This window comes from Sitophilus oryzae, unplaced genomic scaffold (genome assembly GCF_002938485.1).
Source record: "Sitophilus oryzae breed Bouriz unplaced genomic scaffold, Soryzae_2.0 scaffold_813_pilon_pilon, whole genome shotgun sequence".
Classification (NCBI taxonomy): Eukaryota; Metazoa; Arthropoda; class Insecta; order Coleoptera; family Curculionidae; genus Sitophilus; species Sitophilus oryzae.
In genome coordinates, this window is record NW_022147432.1 from 4,415,457 (window position 1) to 4,435,210 (window position 19,754).

Below are 19,754 nucleotides of genomic sequence, written 5' to 3' on the forward strand. Positions count from 1 at the left end.
GCTAAAAAATTCAAAAAATAGGGCTAAAAATAACAAAAGTATAACACTTTGATACAAAGCATTTGACCAAAAATTTCTCCGTTGCGTTTTTTTGCATCTGAGTATAGTTTAATAATTATACACAGGCATTGTGTTTTTTAGATTATAGCCTTGTAATAATAGATAACTCTATTTATACATATGTTAGATAGTAGCAAACCGCTGTTTAAATTTTATAAACTAATTCATCCGCATCCAAGATGATAAAGCTTATCGAAAGCTTCTTCATGTAGGTCTTTTTTTCGTTGCGCTGAGTAATTGTCACATTCTGATTGACTCAACCAACTTGTGATTCAAGACATCTATCTTTTATCAAAAAATGCGGTTTACCATAAAGCTGCAACAAAAATAAATTGTTAATCTATTCAAGAATGACTTATTACAAGATAGATATATTTATAAATTAACAAGGATTTGTTTAAGATGGAAATCTGGAAGTTAATTATTTACATAAAAAAGTAGAAACCACAAAAGAATACCTATATAAGATTGCAAGCCCATATCTGTAATGAAAGTTATAATTTGACGTAAAATCCATTTGATTATTTATTTATATTTACTTTATTAATGCTTGCTGTGGGATTGGATGATGATTCTTAGACCTGTAATTTCCTAAATTGGTTAACTCTTTTAATTTTTAATTTTTAAGTTGCTATATCACATAATAATAGTCTAAGGAATACTGTTGCGAGAACAATATTGTATGATTAAGTTAATGGTCAAGACATACGATTACAAAATCGTTTTTCATAATATAATTTTTTTTTTCGATAGCGACTGTTAAAATTGTCTTATATCTATCAAAAATAGTAGATAATATAGTACTTTAACCGCAAGGGTAGATTAAATGATACTTTAACAGCGAGGATAGGTTAAAAACTTTATTTCTTCTCGCACGTTTTTTAATTGCTTCCATTTTTGAAAATTTTTGTATTCCTTTTCATAAGTTATTCGGGATTTAAGTGGAAGTAGTTTGGATATGGCGTTTGTCGCCTCAGCCTGAATATCTGTTGGCAATTTACTTATTTCGCTTTGAGCCATTTCTGACTCCAATTCAATCAGCAATCGACACGAAAGAGAATTAAAAAATTTATTGACTCAAAACTGACAACTAAAGAGACACTTTATTTATTTGGCAAATTACATAAACCAACGCCAACCCAGCACAATATTTTTTCTACTCTTAATAAATTCCTTGAAATAATAATTTCTGAATATTTTTTAAAACGTAACTCGCTATGAAAAAAAATATCGTTTTATACACGACGATAAAATTGCATTATCGTATTAATATAAAATACAATTTTATCGTCTTGTATAAAAAATAACTATTGTTCGTCATTTAGTTAGGTACTATCATTAGAGGAATAAATAAAATAGCTTTACATTACACAAAAAAATAGTTATAGTAACTATTTTTGACAGTCAAATTTAGTGAAATGCATACAGCAAAATCTCCTAACTCTTTCTCAAACAATTATCGGTCCGAAGTTCCCCTAAAGACAAAGAAATGAATATGCAACTGGGTTTTCCTTTCCTTTTTTAACCCTTTTTGCACTCCCTCGTTCTAAGAAACATCGCAATTAATGAAATCCACGTTGTCGACCGACTTGAGACTCAGAATGCGCTAAAATGATCGATAAAATGTCCCTTTCAACGCTTAGGAAAGGTTATGGAATTGTAAATGATCTTTCTTTCTTTCAAAGTGCAGGCGGATGGGATTTAAGGGACCAAGACAGACCAGAAAAAAATTAAACAGAATATATTTCTTAATCGTCATATCAGTAAAAACTAAACTTTTTTTGTTTCTTCCTATTTATATTTTTTATAGTATCTTTTAGATATTATTAAACTGTATTGGCCAAAAGTAAAACAAAACCAGCAAATTATGAGTGTACCCTGTACCCCGTATTATATTTTGATAAGAATATCGAATACCACTGATAAATCCGAATTCAAAATTCAAATCAACCATTCACAGACCCGACGATTTTATTGATGTACTTCTTTCTTCCTTATTCTTTTATATTTACCAGGACAGGGACAGAGAAAAGAGTTTATAGAAGTAGAACACTTGCCAAAATTTACAACAAACCTGCTAAGTAAAAACAGATAGACAAATTGTAATTAGTCTATTGAATTTAAAGTTGTAGTTAGGAACTAATAGGCCATTGGAAGTTGCAAGCTCGATACGAAGGTTGTCTTTTATATTTTGTATATAGAGGTATACAGGGTGCTACAAATTTAAAAATACATTTCTACGAAAACTTGAAGAGATGGGCAAAAAATGGTATAATACAATTTGATAGACATGATTAGACATCTGATTCACGTAAAATATATAGGGTGTTTCATTTAAATTAAACAATAGTATTTATTTAATACAAATTGTTGGACATTCTGTATAAGTTAGTAAAATTTTTATTATTGCAACACAATATCTGATGAATAAATAATCTTCAGTAAATATTTAGTATTAAAAACTTTGATACCCTTGGAGAAATGAAGCCTTAACATTTTTACTGCAATTTCGTAAAATTGAAAATATTTCAAAAACGGTAAGGTTTAAGTGTGGTAAACCTTAATCAAATTTATCTTTATTTCAATCGTAGAATACTTATTTGGGACACTCTGTATCTTGTAAAAATATTTTTAAATTGTAGCTCTAATAGTCCTTCGACGAACCCAAAACTTACAATTTGTAAAAATCTAATCGTTTAGCTACAATACTCCGTGTCGTATGTGGTGAACAACCCGGTAGATTTGACTTGTTAAAAGGATACAATTGAAGAATGTAATCTTGAGATAAGACAAGAACCATAATAGATCTGTAAAGGTCGCAGTGGATTAGACCAATAGCCACCACATAAAATCTAATTTAATCCAACATTATGAACTTAGTTATAAAATTCACCCTCTCCCTTCCAAGAAACTTCTCTTTCAACCCTCGGCACCAAAGGAAAAAAACCCGGAGACGTTAAAGAATTATCCCTGATGTCGTGTTCTATAATACTGAAAAGAAAAAAAAATCGGGAAGGGTTATAAGTAGTGGGTGGTGGGATGATGCGGTACGAGGGGAAGGTAGAGGAGGCAGGTCGTTACATCTCAAGCGAGAAATGTGATTTCTTTATCTCGGCGGTGGCTGCAAGGCGAAACGACTCCTAAAAGTGGGAGTTTGGGCGGAATTTCTCCTACTTCCCCTACATTTGCATCGTCTCCTGATGCAGTTGCAGTCACGATATTTCAAGTGTTTTGTTAATGCGGTAGGATGTACACAGAAGGAAATGTAAGACAGAATAAACAAGTAGATCTAGATGAAGATATAAGCAGTAGGGTTTCCGAAACCGAAGCGGTTTTTTGGAACTGGGAATTTTATCGGCGTATTTTTCGGTACTTTCAGTACTGACTAATTTTTATGGTGACAACACAATGGTGCTGCAGTTCATCAGAAAGCAAGGGATGATTTTTTAAAGTAAAATGGATAAAAAATTGAGATTTTTAATAAAAATAATATCAAATTATTAAGTAATCAGTCATGCTCGAGACACAAGTAAAGAAAAAGGTATAGGGAATTTAAATTTCACATCAAACAACATAAGCCAACTTAACTGAATTTGAGACAGAAGCCCTAAAATATTGAATTAAAAATGCAAATATTTATTAAAACATAACATAATAAATATTATAGGAACTTCAAAAGAGAGCAAGAACAATAAGTTAAGCATCATTACTTATTTATAAGGGCTTGATTTCGACCGCTAGAAACTAGAAAGTATCAAAGGACTTTTTCACGTAACAAAAAAATAATTTTATAATTATTGAGACGTCATTTAATAAAAACTGACATATATACACAATTTTATAGAAATATTAGAAAAGTATGAAACGTTTTCAGACATACAAATCTATTTCTAAAAAAATATTATTTCTCTAATTTTAAACTACACCATTTAAAAATTATTTTTGCTTAATATAAAAATAAATCTCGATCATATGGTATTTTAATAGCTAAATCTCAAATTAAAATGTGATGTAGGTAAAAAAATATATCACCTTTAGCATTTTTTTTTCTCAGTGTACTTAAAATTTCTCAGCGCGATTGAGGAAAAGTAATGGTGTGATCGACTGGATTCTGCCTGCGATGTATTTACATCGTCTTGCGGGTCTTTTAATCATGTCCCCTTCACCTCCTATTTCTCCAGCAACGAATCAATGGTAGAATGATTCAGAGCAATAAATAATTGACATGAAAATTCTTACCTTATATATCTGAACTCACTTAATAGTGTAGATAAAACTAATATTTCAGATATGAATAATTATATTTACTTAATAAGTGAAAGTGATACTATAGAACACAAAAAAAATACGGTGTTCCGGTTATATCAGTTATTTAACGGAGAAATTTTAACCTCTTTAAAATATTTGCACTTATTTAAAACTGTTCCTATATATCATCATCATCATCATCATCATCATCATCATTTTCAGCTTATTCAACCATTTCCAATTATGGTGTAGCCTGTATAAATGCATGTCCTAAAATGTCTAGTTTCAGAGATACAGAGGGTATAGAAGTTTCATTTTTATTTCGATTTTTTCCAAATAATTTCTGAAGTAACGTCAATATTTCCGTAAAAATTGGTGTGTGAGAGTTTTTTGACCTAAGAAATTTGATTTTGATGTCAGTATGTCAGACTCCTATTTGTAGGGGGCGGCACCTACATATGTTTTGACATGTATGAAGAGTAATAACTTTTCGTCCGTACCTGTATAAAACTAATGAGTAAAAAATATACATTTGCAACATTTTTTACGTAAAAAAGGTATCTTGGTAAAAAACGCTACTAGTAATGGTTCTCGAGATATTTGGAATCTAAATAATCAATACCTGTCATCATTGACATAAATTAAACATGTTGACTTAATATAGTTATTAGACTGAAATTATAAATTTGAAATGTTTTTGTGCCAAAAGTTCAACAAAAACTGTTTTATCATCATTTTTTCGAAGAAAAATTATCATTTCAGTCAAATAACTATATCTACTCAACATTTATTTTTTGTCAACAATGACATGTATTGACTATTTCCATTATAAATATCTTGAGACCGGTGGCGCCCCCTACAAATAGAAGTCATATTGACATCAAATTCATGCCAAAAAACTACCAGACACCAATTTTCATCGAAATATTGATGTTACTTCATAAATTATTTGTAAAAAATCGAAATAAAAATGAAACTTCTACACCCGGTATCTCTGAAACTAAGCATTTTAGGACATACATTTATACGAACTTTTTTACTTATTTTTAACTGCAGAATATGCTGCCGAAATTTCCGGAATACAGTTCGGACCACCCTATATGTTAGATTTTAATTTTACTCATTTGTCACTACGTGGCCAGATCGTATTCTTAACTAGTTAACTGAGAAACGCCCTGTAAAAATACGAACGGGCAAACACGAATGAAACACTGATAGGAGAAAAAACAGGGTAGAGAGAATAAAAGTAAAAAATTGCCTTGCTCTCTCATCCTTTTCAACGCGCGCGGTCAAATATATATATTTTCCCCAGTGAGTCGGTTCAAGAAAAGGGCTAAAGGCCCCAAACAACATCGATTTCCCTTCTAGTCCTCCTATATATGCGCTTCATACACCCGTCCATCCTGTTTTATATGTGCTAATTAGAAAAACCTCCATCCGGTCGGCGGCGTTGCAAGCCGCTACCCCTCTCTCTCCCTCACGCAGCGCGTCTCTCATTTTCTGCATTTCCCGACAAGCGGAAAAAAGAGCATTCGGGATTTTTACGGCGCCCCCCTTCGCCCCCCTAGGTGCGGAGGGTCAGTTCCAACACGCCAGCGCTTTGCAAAAGTTCTGGAAGCTTTTCATCTCTAGCCATTCACCCTCCTCTTTACCCTTCCGCCCCTCACTAACAAGCTTTTAGTAGAAAACGGAGGCTTTAATTTGTGAGAGAAGCGATTGAAATAGAAAAATATATATCGTACGCAATGTGGGTAAGTAAAATACAGGGTGGTCCGAGCTGTATTCTGGAAACTTCGGCAGTAAAAATAAGTAAAAAAGTTCGTATAAATGTATGTCCTAAAATACTTAGTTTCCGACATACAGGGTGTAGAAGTTTCATTTTTATTTCCATTTTTTTCAAATAATTTCTGAAGTAACGTCAATAATTGGATGAAAATTGGTGTCTGGGAGTTTTTTGAAATGAGAAATTTGATTTTGATATCAATATGGCTCCCATTTGTAGGGGACGCCTCTTAAATATTTTTAACTGGTTTGAAAAGTAATAAATTTTTGTCGGTAATTTATTCTTTCACAATTTTTTCTGCGAAAAAATGATGATTAAAGAGTTTCTGTTAAACTTTTGGCACAAAAACATTTCAAATTTATTATTTCAGTCTAATAACTATTTAGTCAATACTATTAATTTATGTTAATGATGACAGGAATTAATAATTAATTTTGATTCAAAATATCTCGAGAAACATTACTCGTAGCGATATTTACAGAGAGACCTTTTTTACGTAAAAAAAGTCATAAATGTATATTTTTTTTTACTCAGTAGTTTTATACAGGTATGGACGAAAAGTTATTACTCTTAAAACCAGTTAAAAAATATGTAGTTGGCGCCCTCTACAAGTAGGAGTCATATTGACACGAAAATCGAATTTGTCATGTCAAAAAACTTCCAAACAGCAATTTTCATCCAAATATTGACGTTACTTTTTTATTACTATATTATACAGGGTGTCCTAGAAATAAGTGCAGGTATTTTAAGGGGTTGTAGATCTCAATAAAAGAAACATATTTTCTCTTTATCGTTTCTCAAATAAGTCCATATTAACGGAGTTATTTTACTTTGAAAATTTTCAAAAAAAAATATTTTTTTGCTAAAATTTTGAGAACCACTGGATCTTTTCTGGATTTTCTTTCTTGTAAATTTAATCTAATACCTATTTTGCCATATTATCAAGAAATTATGTTTTTAACTAAAAACAAAAAAAAAATTCGAATTTTCAAAATATTTTTCCCGAAAAAACCTCATAGGCGTGTTTCTGGAATTGAATTATACTACCAGTTAAAATACTTGCACTTATTTTTTGGACACCCTGTATAGTTGAATGTTTTTAATGTTTTTTAATGCGTAGAAGTCCTAAAAATCCAAACGCGTCTCTATGATAATATAATTTCGTTTTCATTCTTTCATAGATTATTATTGACAGAATTTTAATTAAAGTCACATTTTTTGCTTTTTTAAAAACTTAAAGAAGCACAAAATTTATTTAGTTTAATGCTACGGAAAGGGTAATAATAGTTATCGGAAAATGTGATACTTTAACATCGTTAAACATTTGTCGACGTTAATCAAAAATAATTGTAACGATCTATCGAAGAATGGAATCGAAATTATATTACCATAGAAACGCCTTTTCATTTTTAGCACTTTGAAAAATTCAACTAAAATATTATGTTTTTTTTTTAATTTTCTCTATTACGGTATATTTGAACGGATTTCTCTATAACGGTATATTGGCAACAGTAGTTGGAAAAGTATAAACGGGATATCCATTCTAGAACAAGCAAAATTTTTTATGAAGAATGCATTTTTCTCAAAATGTCAATAATAAAAAGGTTTTTTCTTTTGTAAAGACAATCCAGAGACAGACTGTATACTATACATTTACATTTGGTATTATATGCTATTTTTTCCTGTAGATATCATATTTTATTATAGTACCTACATAATGTATTTAACTTATATTTATGTCATTCTAAAATATTTCGGGTCTGTGGTCAAAAGGCATTTTATTAAATTCTAAACTTACTAAATTCATTGAATTTTTTAAGTATAAGTAGAAAGTAATAAAACAGTTCCGATGATCGACAGTGATAACGTCTCCAACCCCACAATTCCCATAAAGCCTGACTGACCACAGGTGTCCTTAGGGTCGGTAAGTCACCGAACAGATCGGTAAAAAAGTCGGCCACATGGTACTTCGACAAAGCAGTCAACAGATAGCCGTGCGCGTATATCCGGCCGCGGGCAGGTAACGTTTCCGCTCCTTCCGGTCACGGAAGACGCCCATCATCAGAAATTCGTTCCCATGGTCGCGCTTCGTGGCGCTACTATCGCGCGGCGGTGTCATATGGCAGCGGTGCCTTATGGGGGTTTATGGATGGACGCCCTTCTCAAGAATAAACAACATATTTTTGAGAAATACCTTGAAAATTGTAGAATATAAATTTAATACATCTAACAAACATGTTATTAAGAAGTATACAGGGTGGTACAAATTGTATTCGGACTGGCTTTTCGTCCGTGCCCGTATAAAACTACGAGTTAAATATGCATTTCCATAATATTTTACGCAAAAATAGGTAAAAATCGCCACGAGCATCCTTCTTCAAGATATCTGCAATGGAAATAGTCTATACATGTCATTATTGACAAAAAATAAACATGTTGACTAAATAGTTATTTGACTGAAATGATAAATTTGGGATTTTTCGAGGGATTTTTTTATTTTTTAAGCTAATCATGAATTTTTCTAGAAAAATACGATAAAGAAATTTCTGTTGAATCTTTGGCACCAAAACATTTCAAATTTATTATTTCAGAGTAATAACTATTCAGTCAACATGCATAATTTTTGTCAGCTCACAACAAGAAACTATACAGGGTGGTCCAAACTGTATTCCGGAAACTTTGGCAGCATATTCTGCAGATAAAAATAAGTAAAAAAGTTCTTATAACCTTCTTTCTTTACCAAGAGACCTTTTTTACGTAAAAAAACATCGTAAAAGTATATATTTTTACTCAATAGTTTTATACAGGTACGGACGAAAAGTTATTACACTTCAAATCAGTTAAAAAATATATAGATGGCGCCCTCTACAGTAGGAGTCATATTGACATTAAAATCAAATTTCTCATGTCAAAAAAACTCTCAGATACCAATTTTCATCCAAATATTGACGTTACTTCAGAAATTATTTGTAAAAAATCGAAATAAAAATTAAACTTCCACACCCTGTATCACCGAAACTAAGCATTTTAAAACATACATCTATATACGAACTTTTTTCCTTATTTTTATCTGCAGAATATGCTGCCAAAGTTTCCGGAATACAGTTCGGACCACCCTATAGAACACTTAAAACTAATTATTAAAGTTATATTTACAAATATCTATATGAAAAATTTATTTTGATTGGTACATTTCTGGTATCCCCCCTTCCAGATTCCATAATGTGCCCTACTATATTTACCCACTGGGTATACGACGGGTACTCAATTTTCAATATACCGGGTGTTTGCCCATCACTAATCCAGACATATATACTGGCGCACCGGTCGGTGTGACGCCACTGATGCACGTTTGATTTGTGCAGTATATTTTGTCTATGTCCATTATTGTTTTGAGATAAATGATAATAGAAAAGAATGCTTATGTTACACTAAATACCGACATTAAAAAGAAATCTCATACACGACAATTCTCATAAAAAACATCAATTTCGAAAAAACAAAATCGAATGTTCTATACATATAGCGCTTTCCAATAAAAATTCGATCATTTTTAAGCACGAAACATGCCGTTAAAATCTCTTAAACTTAAGACAATTTCTTTTTCTTACTTTTACTGCGCCACTATACAATACAATTTCATCGTCGTTTATACGAGGGGTCGTAAAAACGAACGTGAAATGTCAAAAGCTTGTCACGCCTACCCATACATACGCGCCGTGAGTGATAGAAGTCGCATCCGCCCGATTTTATTGTGTCTGAAATGATAGAGGTGTCTTTTTTATTAGGTTTACCGCACATTTTATAATCTGTGGAACGACTTTTAAAAAGAAAACGACGTTCTGTTTAGCCCTCTTCCTGCTTCTTTCGTACAGTGTTGCCGAATAATCGCGGAATCGTATATTTAAATAACAAGGACTTTATTTCCAAAGACTTTAACGTATGATCGAAAAAGAAACGGCGTCTCAATGGCATTTGAAGATCCAAACGATGATATTTGTTGATTAGGGTTTTCAATTTTCGGAATCGGGATTCCGTTTTGAAATACAGGGATGAGACCTATATCCCGGGATAAGAACATATTATTCCGGGATCCTGGGATTGACTATCAGAATGAGAAACCTAATCTAAAGAAATACCTATACTTAATAAAAAGGCAGCTCCATATATCAAAGAGAAAATGAGAAAAGAGCATTATTAAAATAGACAAAACAAAGTAACATTCATATTTAGTGGGAAGTAAAAAAATACAATTAATTCTAGTTGCAAAAAAAAAATAAAATATGGCAAACACGGGAATATAACTTTTAGATATTGACGTTCTGCCTAGTATAAATAAATTATGATTTTTTAAAGACTAAAATATATAAAGTCGAATCATTTTGGATTGGGCATTTAAGTTTTTCGAGATTTTTGGGATCCTAGGATTAAATATCGGGATTTCGGGTTTAGAAACCCTTTGTGTGGTATATTAAAAATTGACAGAAAAAATACGTATAAACTTGTAAATTTAATTTAAAAAAAGTAAAAAAATTACAGACACAAATCTAATAATAATGTAAAAGTAATATTAATGCTTAGAAATATAGTCGGAAATATATAGTTTTTTTAGTATTAATTGCTACTTCTGGCATCACTGTTTTCGATATGGATACGGGGAAGCATCCCCTGGTTTTATTATAATCTTGGCGGTTATGGTGGCAATTTCGAATTTATACCAACTTGGCCTATAAGAATTTTTATTGTTAATTCTTTCGTATAAAAGAAAAAGGCTGTTTTATTACGAGAGGGCAATTTGCTTCCACGATATAAAGTGACGATAGAGGGCGTTATAATAGTTGTTTTAGAACGTATTACATTTGAGGTTATCAAAAATGTTGTTACGGAAAAATCTGGGTATACTATCGCCAATAAAATGAAAACTTCAAAAAATCTAAATATTTCATTTAAATATCACTGCATCAATCCACCATTTCTTAGTGGCTCTTAACAACATGTACTTAATTTATTATATAAAGTTGTGCAAAAACTAAGAAATATTACTCTGTATAATTTTGTGTCAAAAATTAAATTTGCAAAGCAGACATTTTTCTGTGTTATAAGACATATTCTTTGACGACAGATGGCAAAAATTCAGTGAAAAGTTTACCCCAAATCTATCATATATATCGGTTTGACCATATGGGCCCTTACAGAGAACCCCATCAAATAAAAAAGGAATCATCCTAGGGGGTAGACTGTAATAGATAAGTTCTTCGATCTCGATACTGGTTGATTGTACTTCTAACGATATCAAATTTATTCGTTTAGCAAAAATGATTGATGAAAGAAATAATTATTGATATATAGGATATTTACATATTCGCAGAGTATAACTATAAAACGTTACAGTAATTAATATAAAAAGTCCATAAAAGTATTAAAAATATTATTTGTAACGGCTTCAAACTATTATTCGTTATTCCCACGATGTTACCATGGGAAATCTTAAATTCAGTTTATGGCTTCTTGAAGGGCATGGTGGTCTTACTCTTATCCTTGGTTGAGCACAAAAGGGCTTTCTGAATAGGGATTATAATGTTTTCTTGATGCTGGTACCTAAGCATTAAAGAAAAATAGATTGATAGGACTTTTTTTGTAGAGGGTAAATAGGTATATACCTATTATACTCTTTAAATATTTAAAGACCGAACTTAAATTAAATAATAATTGATTAACAATGTATTTATTACGAATTGAAAGTTGAATAAAATAGTGAACAAGAAAATACAAAAAAAACTAAAAATAAGTTTCTTCTTCCATAGAAAACAATGGTGATATAAATATTAAAATAAATATATGCACTTATAATTTAAGCAAAAAAAGTTGATAGTTTGTTTCCATAGTATTAAATCTGCAAAACCCACTTGCAGTGTGCAAAGAAATAAAGGGCCACTAATAAAAAAAATATTACGATTAGTCAATGTATATTTCTACTGCTAGTGCAGTAAATTCAGGTTGAAAGTTTGAAATAAATAAATAATAAGTAGTACAGTAAATGAACAACAATAACTAAATAATGGTAACTTAATTGTTTTTGAGAAAACTAAAGTAAATCGATATGAGATGTGTGTAAATGGTACGAGAGTAAATGTTGAATGCAGCGAAGTGCGAATGCGAGCGTGCAGTACGCCGTGCCGCGCCGGCTGTTCTTCAGCCAGCGCAGGTGTTGAGACCGTGGCCTCCGACGACAAAGGCAAGAGCGAGCGACCCTCCTAAACTGCGTTCGTTTCGTTTCAGGTATCGACATGGGCAACTATTCTTAAGTGGGGACGCAGAGGCTTTCTGGAGGGGGCACCTGAACGACCAATAACGCCCCGACCTATGATGTCATCGGAGGAGGAGACAGAATTCGGAGTGTATACAGATAAGCTCTTGAAGAAAAGCAAAAGAACCAGACAGCGCGTAGACGCCGGCGAGCCGCGCAACTCTTACTCGTCGATCCCGAATTTCAGTTCGCGTCCGAACTTTCTCGGCTCAAGCGGCAACCTGTACGGGGCCATCTTCACGCAGCACCAACAGTTCGGACTGTTCGGACCCGGCTTCGCGCCCGCCAAGATGCTCAACGAGCTGCTGGGCCGCCAAAAAAGCGGCGACGGCAGCGAAGAGGGCGACTCGACCGCCCCGGGCGACGCTAGCCCGCCCGCGGACGCCCTCGCGCACCACATGCTACGCGACATTCTACAGGGCCGCAAGCACGACCTGCTAGCCCTCGACCACGACCTACGTCAAGAACACAACAACAACAACGAGCCCAAGGACAGCCCGGAACCTGGAGATCAGGGCCAGGAGGCCCGCGACGAGCCCCAGGCACAGCCCGAGCTACTGGAGGAGGCACTCAACGGCCTGGAGACGGCCTCGCTGCCCTCGCCCAAGGTAGAACCGGCCAGTCCTGCCAAGCCGGAGGATGCCAAAAGGGCTCGCGTGGAGCACATCGTGTCCGGCATGAGGGCCAGTCCCGCGCCTCCCCAAGTCAATGGCTGCAAGAAACGAAAGCTCTACCAGCCGCAGCAGCACGACAGTGCAGCGGACAGGTTTCTGGACGACGACGAGGAGGAAATCACCGAGCCGCTCAGACAGAAACGTGTTGAGAAGAATTTGCTCAAATCGCAGTTGAGAACTATGCAGGAACAACTAGCAGAGATGCAACAAAAATACATGCAATTGTGCACGCGAGTGGAACAAAACTCGGAGGAGAGCCAGGAGGTGGAAGAGATCCCCAGTGACAGTGAACAGAGCGGGAGGCGTTCGCCGCCCCCGTCGCCCGTGACTAGCACACCGACGCCGACGCCCGCGCCCGCTCCCGCGCTTCATGAGACGCCCAAACAGAAAATAGGCCCACCACCGCCTTCCTTCCACAACGGCCTGTTGCACGCTCCCCAGCACGTTAACAGCGCCGCAGCCATGTACCTAGGACACAAGCTGCTCATGGAGCAGGAAGCGAGAATGGCCAAGGAGGCGGCGGCGGCGGCTGCTCTCAGTGAGCAGCAACCGCCACCACAGCCACCTTCGGCACCCAAACCCGACCCCCTCACCGAAAGACTGCACCTAATGCGAAGCATGGCGGCACCCAGCGGTCCAGACCTCGAAGGGTTGGCCGACGTGCTCAAGACCGAAATCACCGCCTCACTATCGAACCTCATTGACTCCGTGCTATCCAGATTTGTGCACCAGAAACGGTGTAAGCAGCAAGACGCTGCGAACGCCGCGGAACAGCTCAACAAGGACCTCCTGATGGCTTCGCAGCTCCTAGACCGCAAGTCGCCCAGGACGAAGGTGGCGGAGCGACCCCAAGGGCCACCACCGCCCCCGAGCCACCTTAATGGCCTGGGGCAGATGATGCCCATGCACGGCCTCCACAGCAACGGCCTGCAGAAGCCGGCGGACATGCACGTGCGGCCGCCCATGTTCCAGCCGCCCAAACCACCCGGCATAAGCCAGGCGCCGCTCTACGCCATGAACCACCCCTTCTGCGTCCAGAAACAGGATACCCCCGAGCAGAACGAGGCCCTGAGTTTGGTAGTGGCACCTAAGAAAAAACGGCACAAGGTAAGGATTTTCAATAATATACAAATTAGAACCTTAATCGATATACTAAAAGAACTTTCATACCACAAGCACTGTAATTTCAAAAAGTATATTCACTATAATGCCAGTATTTCAAACATTTTGATTTTCTAATAAAAATCCTGATAATATACTCACTGCATGATACTTTGCCACATTAAGAATATTTTCACCAAAAAAATAAACACAAGCGGAAATTCCACTTCTGTTCAAATATCGGAATGCCTTTTCATCTCTTCATCAGTTGATATCTGGAATAGTGTGATTGATAGGAAGTTATCGATACTAAATACTAAATCACAGACTATGGAATTACATAATATTCAAAGAATATATTGATGGTTTGCTCCAAAAACTTATTTCACTTAAAACTGAGTCAAAATTGGTTCTTCATCTAATTGATTTTTTTCTATAGCATCATGTTAAAACATTATGTCTCTGATTATTGGACGAGGCATTAAAGAACTATTATAGCTGTAACTAAAAATAATGAGGGATTATTTTACTGAAATTTTTTCGTGTAAAATATAAGGTTATTTTTATTATATTTTAACAAATGAACTGACAGTATCAGTAAATGTTTTTTTATTACACTCAAGCCGAAAGAAAGGTTTTACCTTATTTGTTTATATTTATTAGCTTAATGAATAAGCTGGTAGAAAAAAGGATTTTTTAAAATGATGTTTTCAAATTGGTGGATTAGAAGAAATGGTTTAGAATTACATTTTAGATACACCGAATGGCATTATTTTTAAGATTTCCAACAAAATATCTAGTAAATAAGAAAACTTCAGAGTATCATTTTAATGGAAACAATTTTGAATTGATAGAAAAACGGTAAAATTGAAGTGAGGTAAAACTTTACCTTTATTTTCTGTTCTGAAATTTTTTTAAAATGTTTTAACAGTTCTTCAGAGGACCCCAAATCTCACAACTTTTAAAATCTCATGGTTTAACTAGAGTACTTTGTGTACAGATAAATCATTAATTCTTAATCACTGTTCACCTAAATAACATTTTTACTTTATGGCATTTTAAGCAGCAAATCAACGATATAGTTTAAAGGTTCACCCCATTATCACCTCCTTACAATCATCCATAAATTAAACCATCACCCTCTCGAAATACATCGAAACAACCCCAATAAAATAATGTAGGATTTCGTGCCGTTCAAGGTGACAGATACCCGCATCACCCCCAGGACTGTCAGCCGCATCCTGGGCCAAGACGGATCCATGGGCATGTCCCCCGGTTCTGCCATGGACCAGACCTCTTCAACGACCGGTGGTGGAGGTGGAGCAGGAGGAGCAGGTACGGGTGGAGGCGGTCCCCCCTCCTGTCCCTCACCAAGACCGCCGCCCCCATATCACCAGCCGCCACCGATGTTGCCCGTCTCCCTTCCGACGTCGGTGGCGATACCGAACCCGGGTCTGCACGAGTCCCAGGTCTTCTCGCCCTACAGCCCCTTCTTCCACGGACCAAGCCATGGCCACCACATGGCAATGCAGGTGAGTTTTTTGTTTATATGGAAGGAAGAGATAAGGAGAAACATATCTTATGGGACTTTATTTGAATAATTGGTTACCGAAATGGGAAAAATAAGGGTTTACTAAGTGAGAAAAGTGGTTTCAATTAGCGTAGAAGTTGTGGGTCTCCAACAGTCTAAGACACTCGAAAAAGTTCCTCACAATGTCTAAAAAAACACAATTAAAATTAATAGAATTTCCTAGCAACAGCTTGCAGTACTCAATTGTATTCATAGAGAAAGCCTAATATGTAGCTTATAAAACAATCAACTTTTGATTTTTAACCACAATTTTCTTGACGGATGATAATCAAAGGCAAAAATTACATTCCTCGCAAACTTTGAAGTATAATTAGTGGAAATGTTAAAAGTTTGTTAACTTCCACTAATTTTGGCGTTCTGAATGCTTAGGTTGTAATTAAAGGAACAAACTTCTACGCTAATTGAAACCACTAAATTATGCCACATGCCAACAGGTTCTGAATGAAGCTTAACTCTTTTTAATTATTTTCTGGCGTAAAAATTTTTGGCGCTTCTTTCGAATGCAATAGTAGAACATCTGCTACAGCAGCGCCATCTTAAGTGTTCTCTGTTTGATGACCACTTTTCAATACGCGTAGATAATTCTCCTTACTCTTCTCTTTACCCTCCATAGTTTTTTACAGATCATCTCTTTACCATTTTTTCGGTTTATTGCGTAAATTAATAAAATATTCAAACAAATAACTTTCGCCTTTTTAAAAGCGAAAACACTAAGCCAAATAAATATTGCAAAATTAAAAATGAAAATTGGTGTAAAAAAGCCGATCGAAAACAAATATAAATACATATAAACACGGGCACGCTCAAATAAATATAAATATAAATAAATATTTTTAAAGGTGATACGGCCAATTCGTTTTAATAACAATATCAAATTAAATTAAAAGTAAATTAGAAATAACTTTAACGCATGTAACGTGTCATACGGCCGGGAATACACGCGGCATCGATATTTAATTCAAATATTTATGGGTTTTATTTAAATAATTTGCTTAAAAATTAAATTGAAAATAAAATTATTGGCCGGCAAAAAGCGTTTCGATGTCGGACGGTGTGGCCGCAACAAGTTGTCGACTTTTTTTTAATCGATCCAATAATTGTCACAGATTTATTTTATTTATATGTGCTAGTTTTTATATCTCTGTACTTAAAGTAATAATATATTAAGCTGTAGTTCTTGCAGACAATTAACATCTAATTCTAAGTCACTCCTATATCTTATACAGTAACATAGTAGTACAAATAATAATTAATGTACAGTTCATACCAAATAAACTTTTAGTCACGTGATTAAGCTTGACCGGCACAGCGGTGTCCACTTTTACATATTTTATTTTAATCAAAATATTTTAGGAAACAAAAATAAATTATAAACATATAAACTTTATTTACATATTACGTTATTATTTACATCAACAAACCTCACCTTCTTAAGCACTTAAGGTACATAAAAGCCCATTACTACCGCTTTCCCGTTCAAAATATTCTAATAAAGTTGCTATGAGTTTTTTACGGCTATTAAGCTATCTTGTACACTTCGCTCTAAAAGAGGTTCTAAAACGAACAATGTTCGACTGCAAGGTCTGCTAGTAAACATTTGTAAGATTAAAGTATCACAACACTATTTATTTAAACCAAAAACTCGTAATTCAAAACTAAAGTGTCTAAACGAATGGCAATGTCAGGAAATAAATAAATAAATGCGGCAACTTGACATTTTTTACAGCAGAGCTACCATCTGGATCTCCAGCGGGAAACTTAAATTCGAGTTAGTTAGCATGATGCGGAATATGCCCATAGTTGGCAACCAAGGTTATTATATTAAACAGGTTGCCTTGCAACTTTGGACCAATCACAGCACTTGGCGCGATTACGTCAGCTACGGGAATTTTTAAAATATCTATTAACAAAAGGTTTAATAATAATAACAATAACACGAGCTAAATTGTTCTTCTATAAAATCTTTATTTATTTTTCTCTAATTTTGCTGATATTTGATATTTTTAAGCAATACTTGTATTGGGAAAAAATAGTTTTGCCTTTTTCGAAACCTAGTCGAAATAATTTATTTTATACATAGACATCACTCAGCAAAAACAATACTGAATATTATAGGTTGTTATAAGTAGGAATGATCTCTATTTCTAAGAAAAATTTGATAAATAATTTTAAAAAACTATCTAGTTTATTAATTATAATATGTTAAGTACACTAAAAGTAAAAAAAAATATTAATAATAATAGCTCCCGTATATAGCATCTAACGCCTTAGGAGTAGCAAGGTACAGCTTCTCATGCTAGAGCCGTTCGGTATACAAGGAGTGGCTAGCACTACGCTTCAACCGCCTATTATTACCTCAGGATTGCGAGAATCCTGAGTTCTCATTTAAGCCTGAGTCGACCTAGGTACCCAAACTATTTTTAGTTTATTAAAAATAGTGGGCTGATGAACTGCCGGCTGTAGGATTCGAACCCACAACCTTTATATTGGTAGACGAGAGCTGTACCTCTACGCCACCGGGCACCACAAAAATATATTACACGGAAAACCTTATAGGAAAACAATGTAAAATTATTTGTAAACAAGCTGAAAACTACTGAGAACCACACGATGACGCGCAATATGGCGGCCAATGTCAAGTTACGAGGCAACCTGTTTAATTTAATAACCTTGGTTGGCAACAATGCATTTAAAAATCGCGCCCTCGTTTACGTAACTAAAAGTTTAATTGATATCAAATATAGATAGCTGTGTTATCTAATATCTGATTTTTTTTTGTTCTATTTTAGGCTTCCTCCTCACCACCTCGCATGCACCACAAAATGGAGAGGGAGTCGCCCCCAGTACATCATCCCCCCACGCTGCTGCACCCCGCGCTTCTGGCCGCCGCCCAGCATGGCGGCTCTCCCGACTACTCCCACATGCGGGCCCCCTCAGGGGGCCTCAACATGGACAACGGCGACCGCAACTCCGACTGCAACTCGGGCGACATCTCGTACGACGGAATGCAACCTACTATATCCTTTTTATGCAAAGTAAATCGCAAATTTATTTAATTAAGGAAAGGATTCGTCATCGAAATTGAAAAATATCGATATCAGAGTCCGGCCCTAACATGTAACGTCGATTCTCGCGCCCATCTCTAGTTTAACAGTAACTTATCGATATTAAGCCTCGACTCTAACGATCTCCACACCCAAAAGTTTTAGCCTGATATATACAGGGTGGTCGGAACTGTATTCCGGAAACTTCGGCAGCATATTCTGCAGAAAGAAGAAGTAAAAAAGTTCGTATAAATGCATGTCCTAAAATGCTTAGTTTCGGAGATACAGGGTGTAGACTTTTCATTTTTATTTCGACTGTTTCCAAATAATTTCTAACGCCAATATTTGGATGAAATTTTTTGACTTGAGAAATTTGATTTTGATGTCAATATGACTCTTGTTTGTAGGGGGCGCCACTATATGTGTTTTAACTGTTTTGAAGAGTAATAACTTTTCTCTCTCGTCCGTACCTGTATAGAACTACTGAGTGGAAAAAGGAAAAAAAATCGCTACGAGCATCCGTTCTCAAGATATTTACAATGGAAATAGTCAATACATGTCATTATTGACAAAAAATAAACACTTCAAGTAGATTGTTATTTGACTGAAATAAATAAATTTTTATTTTTTTAAAATTAATCATAAATTTTTGTGCGAAAAAATTATGATGAAACAGTTTCTGTTGAACTCTTGGCACAAAAACATTTCAAATTTATGATTTCAGTCTAATAAGTATTTAGTCAACATATTTAAGTTATGTCAATGATGACAGGTATTGATAATTTCGATTCTAAATATCTCGAGACCCATTACTCGTAGCGATTTTTACCAAGAGACCTTTTTTACGTAAAAAATATCGCAAATGTATCTTTATTTACTCAGTAGTGTTAAACAGGTACGGACGAAAAGTTATTACTCTTAAAACCAGTTAAAAAATATGTAGGTG

At 35.0% G+C, this 19,754-nt stretch overlaps 1 protein-coding gene across 7 annotated transcripts in view; it reads left to right on the forward strand.

Moving 5' to 3' along the window:
- LOC115889331 (homeobox protein prospero) overlaps nt 1-19,754 on the forward strand; it is a 121,138-nt gene that overhangs the window by 78,484 nt on the left and 22,900 nt on the right. For 2 of the 7 annotated variants that reach the window (XM_030909300.1, XM_030909301.1), the window contains exons 2-4: nt 12,371-14,179; nt 15,355-15,705; nt 18,554-18,799. In XM_030909300.1, the coding sequence (XP_030765160.1) occupies nt 12,455-14,179; nt 15,355-15,705; nt 18,554-18,799 (2,322 nt within the window). In that variant the 5' untranslated portion in view covers nt 12,371-12,454. The remainder of the gene's footprint in view (nt 1-12,370; nt 14,180-15,354; nt 15,706-18,553; nt 18,800-19,754) is intronic. The other 5 variants (XM_030909305.1, XM_030909302.1, XM_030909303.1 and 2 more) reach the window with 3 other exon arrangements.